The sequence below is a fragment of the Phycodurus eques genome, chromosome 15 (genome assembly GCF_024500275.1).
Source record: "Phycodurus eques isolate BA_2022a chromosome 15, UOR_Pequ_1.1, whole genome shotgun sequence".
Lineage (NCBI taxonomy): Eukaryota > Metazoa > Chordata > Actinopteri > Syngnathiformes > Syngnathidae > Phycodurus > Phycodurus eques.
In genome coordinates, this window is record NC_084539.1 from 15,845,492 (window position 1) to 15,857,587 (window position 12,096).

Sequence of the window (12,096 nt, forward strand, 5' to 3'; positions counted from 1 at the left end):
CATTTAAACCATATTTACAGTAATTGTCTCTGCCTTCGCTACAGTTTAGATATACAGCAGGTGTTTTGAACTGCACGTTAAGCTTGAATTGATAAGGTACTGTATATCCGATCTGTGCGTTTATGCTGTACTTCCTGTTGACAGATATCTGATATCAGATTTCATCCACACTTGGAAGGGGTATGATTCCCATCTGAATGAAGCTGATTCCTTGATTTATTTTTTTACGCTGCCGTGACACACATTTAAATTGTGCCACTTGAAAGCGTAGAATCCAGCCAAAAAAAAGATCAGATAATACATAATAATATTAGCAATGGTAATTATTATTCCGTGTCATTCTTTGAATAAAAAGACTATTAAGTGGAAAACTAACTGATTTGTTCTCTCATATTTCAGCATTGTGTGAGCTCGGATTAAAATTCAGTTCTTTCCATCGTCTTCCCTCACAGTGCCTCAGTTCGCAAACTCCATTTCGTTTTCACCTCCATTACCATCATTCTGTCCCCTCTGCGCCGCACTCTATCAGCAAATAGTGTGATAAGGTCAAACGCCCAAAAGACACCCAATTTACTGCATCCATGTTTTCATTAATCAATAGGTTTTCACTATTCAGCTCAGTCTTTTTCACATAAGGCAGTCCGTCATACCATAGAGCTGCCAGACGCGGACCTTGTCTTCATAGGGTAAGTCGTACTTGAGAGGGTCTCCGACAGGACCCTGGTAGTACGGTCTCATGATGGACTCCATGGCTGAGGTGTGCACCAGGCCGATGGCGTGACCAAACTCATGGACGGCGACTGCAAACAGGTCCATCCCGTGAGAGTCTGAAGAAGACACGAGCAAAAGGATTGCAATGACAGTATTCACACAACATACAGTATAGAGTCATTAACGGGTGTGTGCATTAACCCCAGAATTTGTCCAATTTTGAGTTCAAACAAAATTTAGCCTTTTTGTCTTTTGTGATATCCCCACAGAAAGGTACCAGTGATCCAATATACTGTAAATTCTAAACACAAATTAACTTTACAGCATAATGGCTACTGACTACCATTAAAATGATCAGAGAATCAAGCTCAAAATATATCATCCATACATCCATCCATTTTCTATACCGATTGTCCTCATCATGGGTGAGCCTATCCCAGCTGACTTTGGACAAGAGAGCCAGTCATTCACAGACCGCCATTTACACTCACAATCCAACTTCGAAGGCAATTTAGAGTCTTCAGTGCACCTAACATGTTTTGTTTCCAATGTGGGAGGAAGCTGGAGTATGCGGAGAAAACCAACGCAAGCACGCAGAGAACATGCAAACAGGAGGTCCTGAGAATCGAGATTAGAACGTAGGATATCTCAACTGAAAGGCAGACGTGCCAACCACTTTTCCACCCTGCTGGCCACATACTGCCATACAAAACACCAATGGGTTAACTCATTTTAGTTTTGTCATACAGTGGCTAAATTGTGAAGAAGGTTTTATGCTGGTGACAGCTTGAACATACTACCAATCCATTCTTTTAGGTTATGGAAAACGCTGTTTTGAAATTAGAGCTACGGTACTCAGATGTCTAAGCCCACTAGTTAGACTTTGGAGGTTCCACTACATATACAGTATACTTTATGCAAATATGATGATAAGGAGGTCTATTATATTTAATGTTAGCAGAGAGGCCAATTTCTGCTTTACCTTTGTGGCTTTTGTAGAACTATTACAACGACTGTTTGCATGTTTATGCCCTGTTACAAGTGAAGTCTATAGGTTGAGAGGCATGGGAGACGGCCTCGGTGACTGGGAGTGCTGTCGGCCATGTGGTCGAGTGAGATAACTATGGTAATACTGCCAGAGCCCCCGGGCTGCCAATCAAAAGCAAAGTGTAGGGAGACATGTAAAAAAAGGCTGCAGGCGATTAAAGTGCATTTTCCCATAATGCTCAAATATATAAAAAAGGGAAGGCGTCAAAAACCTCCTTCTCAGGCTCAACTTAACAAGACAATACCTCAGTCTACAGATTTAGATTTGCAGAAATGTGAGCATTAGCCTGCTCGTTCTGTGGATATTCTCTGTTTTGTGCTCAAGGACAAATATGAAACCTGAACCTGCTGTGACAACACCCGGGATCCAAAGATGCTGAATTCTAGAAGCCAAGTCTCCTCCACAAGAGTACACAGAGGCGGGAGGACAACAGTGGATGGAGAGGAAGCCAACACAACACAATGAAGGAATAATGTTGTCATATTCCCAGTCCTCCCAAGGTTGGGAAACAATCCTATGTGTACAGATGAAGTGAAATACAATAGCAGCGAGTTCAGAAAAAAGGTTACAGTCACAAGCCAAACAATATCACTGAATCACACAGCTATATTATGCATGCACCAATCTAATGAAGCTTTTGAAGGTCAGATACGTTATTGAGAAAAGTAATTACAGCAATGCATAGTAAACACACTGTGTAAACTTTGGATTTAGTACAGAATGCTATAAAACATACAGTAGCCTGCAGCCCAGATGGCTAGTTTAATGAGATTGTGGCGTAGCAAGCGCTGGATAGAAATAAGGAGGCCAACTAACCCACGGCTATCCTCTTGGATGGGATTTGATTCTTGTACCATTGTGACATTCAAACACTTTCCTGGTACTGACTCCAACAACTGTGTGGGATTGGAGTGAAACCTCCAACATCCCAGAGGTGGGACAATTTAGAACTCAAGCAACATTATTTTTTCGGGGGGGGGGGGCATCCTTCAATATCCTATTCATCCTCCAGGCTGAATAGTTAAAAAAATCCTATTATCATGCAGGAATTGTAACACTAAGTCAACGTACCTGATCACTTGATAAAAAGATTAATACACGGTTTGCTTTTTCTACAGCGTTTTGTATCGCAACGTATTCCAAAAAAAGACCACCCAAGCGATGTTAAGAAAACGTCTAAGGTTACGTAAAGTAAGCACATTCGCTCACTGTTAATTTATTGTCACTCCCAGTTGAAGATTACTGTCAAACTAAATGCTGTGTCAACAACCACATAACTTTTCCTAGAGTATGGTAGCTTATTGCTAACACATAATGTGAAATGCCATAGACGGGATAATGAATAACATCAGTGTTGTGGTGGTAAAACCCTTTAAGCAATGCATATTTGAACACAAACGGGGGAGCAACAGATGTAGACATATAGTATAGCAATGCTCACAGGCATACATACCTTATCCTTTGGCAAGAACGACTAATAATATTGCAGCTTACTGAGGAGCTGAGACCAGTTCCATGTACAGTACAACCGCATGTCTGTATGATATGTGATAAAAACTGTTTAATTTCTGAACATTCTATTTATGTCATTAATGTATGTCTTTAAACTACAAAATTATAGCGTGCTATATTTTCTTAATAAATCCCATTACAAACATTATGGTTGCCTTTTTGGGTGGATTCTGGAACGGATTATTGGCATTTCCATTAATTTCAAAGGGGAAAGAGGATTTGAGATACAAGCGGTCTGAGTTACGAGCATGGTTACGAAATAAATTCAACTCGTATCGCAAGGCACCACAGTAACTGGTTAACTTTTGGGGTGGCACTGTTTGTTAGTGGTCAGTACGTCTCCCCAGGAGTAGGAATTCATTCATTAGATTATTCAGTCATCCATGGAATCTAAAAAAAAAAAATTAGTTTGTTAATGTTCTCTATTCATTCAGAACATTTTGTCAAATGCTCATCTCAAGTTAAAATGTCACATCAAGATCACTAATGCAGATATAAGGTTTTATGATGGTGACTGTCGTGGGTAATCCTTTTCTGTGGGGAAAAAAAAATTCCGAAATGCAAACCTGGAACCGATCATGTTCAACCTTAAAGGTTTCACTGTGCATAGCTGGAAATGCATTGACACTATTTGAGGGAGCGGATAAAAATGAATTAGAGACAAACACCTGATTTCAGTTCATCAGCATGGTGTTGATACAAGAATATGAAAACTAAACCGAAGATTGGGACACAGCAGCACTTCCACCAGCTTCAATCTAGTGAAAACTAAAAGGCTAGGAACTACTGTAGAGATGAAACAAAACAAAAAAGATGAGCATGGTTGCTGGCAAACACAATTATAGAACAGGAAAATGTGAAATTCTCATTTCACAGTAACGTGAGTTGGCAGCTTCAAATGGAGTCGTGCCAGTTAATATAATAGAATCCATTAACTTGGAGACAAAAAAATTCTTTGTGATTGAAAAATAAATAGCATTTACATTGGTTGGGTTGCTTCTTTATGAAAAAATTTCCTATGTGGAATTTTTGTATTTATTGGTATTACTGACTGGTGATTTTTAAATAACATTTTACAGTGGCATGGTGCAGCTAACCAGCTAACTATCTAGATTATAGAATAAAACTGGACTGGTCAAATAGATTTCTGTTTTGTTTCATATTGCAGCTTTAGTCCCCTAATTTTCTGACTGTTTTTGCAAGAACTTTATACACGTTCTTATCTTTCCATTTGTAAATCAAATACCAATATTTGCTGAACAAGAAATTTGTCAGGCTTTGTTGTGATAACACATTCTTTGTCACAGTGATTATCTTTTTTATCTTCCCGGTCAGGGGATTCTACAGTAGAAAATGCTAGAAGAAGCCAGTGTGCCTTTGCTCTGGCTGCAGAACAAAACAAGAGACATGGCACATCAGGGGCCTTGTTTATCTTTGACATGCTTGTTTGCAACAAAGACAGTATGTAATTTAGATATGCCAGCCCCAACAGCATCGGTGGCTGAATGTGGGAGAGAAAGACAGAAGAGGGGTTAAAAAAAGAGGTAATTTGCGCCAAAAAAAAAAAAAAAAAAAAAAACTTTCTTTTTAGTGAGCTTCACACTTTTGGAAATAATACTTGCAACTTTACAATTTACATTTGCTCAGAGTGCTCTTATCAGTATTATTTGCTGTTTGCAAATAATAAATCCACTACCCCTCTACCGCATAAAGGTAAACAGATAAGGTAGCTGCTACCCAGGGAATATACTGAACATAATGAGATAGATAAAGGTTTGCAATTGTCAGATGCACAACACAGCTCATGAAAGTTGTTGGAAATGCAAATAAGGAAGGGTTTATTATCTTGATTAGCAAATCATCATTACATACGAATATGCCAAATTTGGGGGATTAGTTTGCAACTGTAAAGCACATTTATTCAATAAGTGTCTTCAAACAAGTCATTTTATTCCCTCCACCAAGTGTGAAAGCATGAAGAAGAGAAGCATAGTTTTGATTACCCGGAGAGGATTTATTCAGAGTTTTTGCAGTTACAGTCAACTCGCATTGGGGACAAGTGGCGCAGCGCCCAACCAGAACCAGCAAATGGAGCATGACCTAGCGAACAGCATGTTCGACAGCATCGATTTCCTTTTTGATCCGATCCTGAGAAAACTTCAAGCTTGTATCAGTGATACCGTTTTAACGTGTCTGGTACAGCTTTAAAAAAAAAACAAGAAAATGTTTTGTATTTCAAATTATAGCTTCATAAAGAATACAAGGCATCAGAGTAATTTATTTATCTATTATTATTACAATAACTATTGTTATAATTTATTTACTTTAAACCTGTAAGTATATTCAGGTCAAGAGACTTTCTGTTGTATTATACTGAATTGAAATGACCAGTAAATAAAGTTAAAGCAAATTAGACTGACTGAAAAGATTTACATACAGTAATCCTTCGCTATATCATGATTCAATTATTATGTATTCACTGCTTCACAAATTATTTTTGATTGATCAGTGTAGTAGAGTTACTCACGTGCACATCTCTGGTCCATTTAGCATTATTGGCTATTTGAGTGCGTGGACGGCGACTTCAAGTGTCTATATATAAATATAATACCTGCACCCCTCTGAAGTATCAGTTATCAGTATCAGTTAATGACATCGGATTGCATATATGAAACTTTTAAATTTATATAAACAATACAATAAATAATTGGTCGCTACTTTGTGGACTTCTATTGCGGGGCGTTTCTGGAATATAACTCCTGTGATAGACGAGGGATTACTGTATATAGTTTATAAACAAAATATAATTTTGTATCTATACCCTTTCTAGCATGTAATCTACCTTAAATAAAGTCTTTAGGAAAGCTTACCTGAATGAATCTATGAAATCATTTATTATTATTTTTTGCCTATGTGAGATTATCCCAGTGATACATATTTAATTATTATTATTACCAAAAGATGAGCCCATGTAACTATTTGTTCAAGCATTTAATAATTTCCTTACTTATTTCATAACAGTATCTATTAATTTGAACAACTCCAACACAACTCCAGTACCTGGATAACGCACGGAACGTCTCTCTTAACCTTCTCCTCTTCTGTCTGCCTTTTTACAAATTCCTTGTATTCTGCGTTGTGGATTAACCAAAGGATTTCACAAGGTTTGTTTTGCTGCCACAACTATCTACAAACATCGCAAAGCGTGTCTTGGTTGTTTGTGGACCTGTATATACAGTAGCGCCACACATGACTCCTCCTTATGGTCTGCCATAATACCATAGTAGAGTCAGACTCAGACTGAGTGACATTATTTAGACATGATCTCAATAGTTAAGCTACTTCCCACTGTGTTCCTGTTAATGATATAGAGTACATTACCTCAAATGAATGAAGTATCGAAAGTATCAAGAGTTTGATTTGAGGATTGATTTTAGAGCATAAAGAGCTGGTATCGCGAGTGTCCAAATTTCAGTATCGAGCCACACGTCAGGATTTTCAAACAAGTCAAACGGATGCCTTGTTGGAGGTTTGTCCTCTACAGAGTGCTATTCTTATATGCTTTCATTCTGCGTCATGACCTAAATCCATGCTGCAAGCCGTGAATATCCGTTCCACAGATAAACAGTGAACTGTGTAACTAATATCCTTTCAAGTGCTGTCCAAAGAAATATATTTAAAACGGCATAATTAGTAAGGAGGATGAACAGATAGTTTCTGATTGTTAAATTCTTGGGGCAGACAGTCAGAAACTTTGAGAAGGTTTGCTAGGACACTTTCACGAAGGACTTACCTCCTTTTTGGAAATCACATTTTTCTATTGCATATTATCTGCCTTTACAATACAAGACAAAGAGTTGGATTTCATGGCAAAAAGAATGTTTGAAACAGTCAACATGACACAATGGCCATTAGTGTCCATACTGTAGATAAGATGTAGATGGTTACCGGTGAGACAGTGTGTAATTTTCCTGTGACGCAAACAAAAAAATAAAAATAAATGACACATGGTACATGTGGTCCTCGGTTTATGATGGAGTTGCATTTCAAGTCAGACTATGCACTGACTGACTACGCTATCTCAGTAGTAGAGTTATTATTACAGGAAATATTTGTATTCAAATACTTTAAACACACAGCCATGAATGTAAAACAATCAAATGAAACACGTGAAGTATGGTGGTTACTGAGAGTGTCTTCTGTAGCACATGACATTTTATTGTTAGGTCGCTGGACAAAGTAGCTCATTGCATGCCGTTTGTAACCTTGAAACATTGGTACCTTCATAAACCAAGGACTACACTGTCTGATAGTACAGTTGACAGTACAGTACAAGTAAAACAATAAACACAATTTTGAATACTTCTTACGTTAGGGGCATTAGGTTTAGTTCCACTTCAATTAACTCCATTGTAATGCCAAATAAGTCTGACAATTGTGACCAATGAATGGAAAGGAGTGTGTCGAGTTCCAGCCACCGCAACCGTACCCAAGTGTACCACAGCGACCGGCATCCAACTGAAGGGGTGCTGTCAAGTGAGATGCTTCGAGTTGGATATTTTGGTGCCCTTTACAATGGAAACGCAATACAATTACATTCCACTACCATGGGAACAGGATAGAATCAAACCAAAGAGAATCACATCTTCCATATACAGTACCTGAATTGACGTTTCATGCAGTCATCACAAGAAAAGGTAAAAAAAAACTTATCATAAGACCTCAAAGTTTCATTATTCTGCTATATTTTGATGATGATTGAGTGATTTCAAGATCACTATAAAGGCACTTTATAGTGATCTTGACACACTAAGTGCAAGACCTTGAAGAGATAATTATACTTTAGGACTTTATAAGTTTATGACATCCATCTTTCCATTCATTTTCCGTACCACTTATCCTCACGGTTACATTTAAGTAAACATTTAACTGGAATCATATTACCAGGTTGGCAAGAAAAAAAGAGAGATTTTCTAAGAAGGGGATTGGGGCTTGCAGGCTACTTCTACTACTGGTTGGCACATGGCGCATCTCTGGCTCTCCACAGGGGGTTGAACCAAAGCATAACATTTTGTAATATGTCATCCATCTTCATAGGGGCTTTAATTTGACAAAATATCTAAGGGCCAACAGATGCTCAGTGGAATGCGAGCGTAATAATCATTTTGACAGCTACGGACAAACATTTTATGAAAATCTGAATATGGGTCTTATTTGACGGGAAGGATGTTTCTCCCCAATCAGCTTCCCAATGGGTACACAATTCATCGACTGCAATTTAAAGGTGAAAGTACCTCAAATTGAGTGTATTAAGACCACTTCACCGTAAGTATCAGTTGAACTAGTAGGGATGCTTCTGTGTGAAAAAGGAAAAATGTTGACTGGCAAACCTGAAGAATACCATATACAGTGGTGCCTTGAAATAAGAGATTAATTCATCCTGTGACAACGTTCATACCTCAAAACACTTGAATCTCAAATCATCTTTCCACATTGAAACGAATGGAAATTCCATTATTCCGTTCCAGCCTCCCCAGAAACCCAACACAAAAAAATGCAATGTGTTTTTTAACAAGGGAAATAGCACTGTATAATATTGTATTTGATTAAAAAACATACAGTAATAATTACATACTTAAATAGAATGTAAAGAATTAAACAGTTTTTGCATCATGATTAATTCATTGCGGCTCCTTCTGACATGTGCATCTTGGCCGCTGGCGGGCAGTGTAATGCAGTCATGCACATACAAATGAAGGAGCGTTTGACAACTTCTGCAAGTGACTTGGTGAGCTGCAGTCATATGTCATTTTTCGCAGATGATAAAGAACATGATTGTGAGTATTGTTATTTATATTGTTTTTCTACATACATTAGAGCACTATTTGTGTTCAATTATCCATTGCTTAAAGCGTTATAACATCGCCATATCGATGCTATTTGTTAGCCCATCTATGGCGTTTAGCATTATTTGTTAGCATTAAGCTAAGCAGACTTTAGGCAATGCAATGTGGTTGTTTAAAATACACAACATGTAATTATCTTTGTTTTAATGTTTAGTTTGACAGTAAACTGGGAGTGGCATTAAACAGCTTGAAGGCTTTTTTTTTTTTTTTTTTAAGAGTTCTTCACTATCGGCCAAACTGCTGCTTGTTGCGAAGCAAGTTGAGTTCACTGCTACCATACAGCACTCATATCGCGAATGTTTGCATGCAAATCAAAGCAAAAAATAAATAAATCTGTTGAATGACAGCTTGTATCTTGAAAGACTCATAAGTGGAGTTATTCTCAGGCCACCGCTGAACTGTATTTAACCAAAACAAAACGTATATTAACAATTGTTACGAGCAAAACAATTTATTTTGAAATGCAAAACGATGAGGGCTTCAAAACAGCCTTGGTTCATCTGTATTCAGCTGTCAAAGGCCATTCATTATGTTCAAATGCCCATTATTGATTGTTTTTAGCACAGAGCTTACACAACACAGAAAAACTTTTCATGAACTCTGACAATTTAAACTTGATGGTTTATTAGTTAAACGTTAAGGAAGTAGTTATTTCATTTGTCATTAGTTATTAATGATCAAAAAATCACTGGCTATTCCTATAAAAAAGATTTCTTAAAGCCATAGTACTTTAATAGGACTGGTGAAATTTTATGTTTATAACATTTGAAGGAATTTAAGAGGAAATATTTCAGACCTCAATAATCTTGGGGGGTGGAGTCGACACTATTTTAGTCATAACTCTACAGCTTGAGAAACTATTTAAATTTTAAATTCACATTATAATGACAAATCAATATTAACTAAAGAGACAGGAACATGAAGGAGCCTGAAGGGAATGCCTGAATCCTTAATGAGGCCAGTTCTAGTTTTGGCTAGAGAAGCTTTAAGTCACTACGGAACTGTGAAAGTCTACAAAAAGGGCCTCATTATACTTTATACATAAACACATAGACAAAAAAGAGGTACCCGACATATTACAAAAGAAAACCCCATAAAGGTCACTGATATAGCAGCACATAAAAAAAAAACAACAACAAAATACCGCAATGCCTGATTTTCATTAAGTAGTTTCTTTCTTTCTTTTTTTTACTTTTGTAATTTTCAAGTTAGTCAATGACCATTCTGAGTTTTGGCCACATGTATAGGAACAGGCGAGTAGAAAGAACGTCCCGCCCTACCTGGTGATCTGAAGGTCCAAGCCTCGTCGTCGTCGAAGTGCGTATCCCCAGCGGTGAACCTCTCTCCAGGGAAAAAAGCATGGGCCACTGTGCCTCCGGGCCCGTCAAAGGGATATCCATCATTGTGGTCGGCCTTAGTGAAGTCGATCTGAATGTCGGCGTCGCTTCCTGCCACCTCGTGGAAGTTGAGAGGTGCGATGTCACTCCAGACTTTCAAGGCGTAATACATGAGGGCTCGAACGGTGTCCCTGCCCAGTAAAGCCGAGTCCTTTGGGAACGTCCTCACTCTGGGATGAGAAAAACAGAGAGGAGTACAGTATTTGAATGAAACTTAATGGATGGAAGTCACATCCAGAAAGATTCTTAAACGTTAAATAATGGAAACTCATCTATTGTGCAGTAATGGAAATGTCATTTTCCATGTCCCAATAGACCTCCGCAGATGAGGATATCAAAGTTTGAATAGCGACTTTCACCCTAGGTATATGTCAGACCTTTCATCCTGGTGAGTCTGAGCAGCTGTTCCCACGTCTCAGATCACTCGTGAAGGTGACTGGACCGTTTGTGTGTGTGTGTGTGTGTGTCAAAGTCACACTTCTAAACACCTGCCAGACAGGATTAAGATCTCTCAATTCTTTTAAATCACTTCTCGAAGCATATTTTAGTTATTTCTTACGGTGGATGCAGTTTGCAGTGGAATACAACTGCAATGCATCATAGTGAGACTACTGGTGCCCAATATTTTCACTTATGTAGCTCCATGAGAATATTGTATTATATACTGTATTACTTTATTGTCTGCACTTTTTTTGTTTTTGTTTTTGTATTATAGTACCGGTACACCATATGTATATTATTGTTTTGGGGTTTCATTCAGTTGTTGCTTATGGCAGCAGCAGAAAGTACTAGTAAAATAACCCTAAAAATAAATTACATATAAAGCTACAGTAGACTGACATAGATAACTAGATAGCTAGATAGATAGATACATACATACATACATAAGTTATTCATTCCGTGAGGGAAACTGTCACAACAGTAAATTTCACCAAAATAAAGTGAGCCAACAAAGTGAAAAGAAAAAAGCATTCCCTCTGTTGGTATGTCAAATAATCACTGCCTATATAGTTCAGTTGTAGTTAACCTTTTAGTACAATGCATTTGCATTTAATCTTTAGGAGCTTTTTAAAGTTTTATTTGGGTTCATTGTTTCCACAATTGTATTTTCCCCCATTCAAACACAGTGTTAGTGTTCAAACTGTGCGTAATGTTACAGTGGCTTAAGATATGAAATATGCAGTTTCTGATGGACTCGTAGGCCTACAATGCTACTGTATTTTAATTTTGGTCATTATGGTGGCACTTGGAGAGTTAAGGTTTGGTGGTACTTGGTATAAAAAGTTTGAGAACCACTGCAATAAACCAATTTGCTATTTACAAACATATTACACCACAGTGATGCCAGAATATTGTTTAACGCAGGTAAAGAGGTGTAGTGGAAACTTGGGTGAGCTCTATTCAAATTCCAGAATCAGCGTTACCATGGTCAACATTGGAAATAGAAGTACGAACATGCCTGTGAATATTGCCATGTGTGAGATGATGTTTCTTCTAATATTCACTTGCCAATGTTTTCGAC

At 37.7% G+C, this 12,096-nt stretch overlaps 1 protein-coding gene across 1 annotated transcript in view; it reads right to left on the reverse strand.

Annotated features, from left to right (window-relative positions):
* mmp17a (matrix metallopeptidase 17a) overlaps positions 1–12,096 on the reverse strand; it is an 81,480-nt gene that overhangs the window by 8,889 nt on the left and 60,495 nt on the right. The window contains exons 4-5 of the mRNA XM_061698382.1: positions 10,458–10,744; positions 651–827 (exon numbers count right to left, since the gene is read on the reverse strand). Of these exons, the coding sequence (XP_061554366.1) occupies positions 651–827; positions 10,458–10,744 (464 nt within the window). The remainder of the gene's footprint in view (positions 1–650; positions 828–10,457; positions 10,745–12,096) is intronic.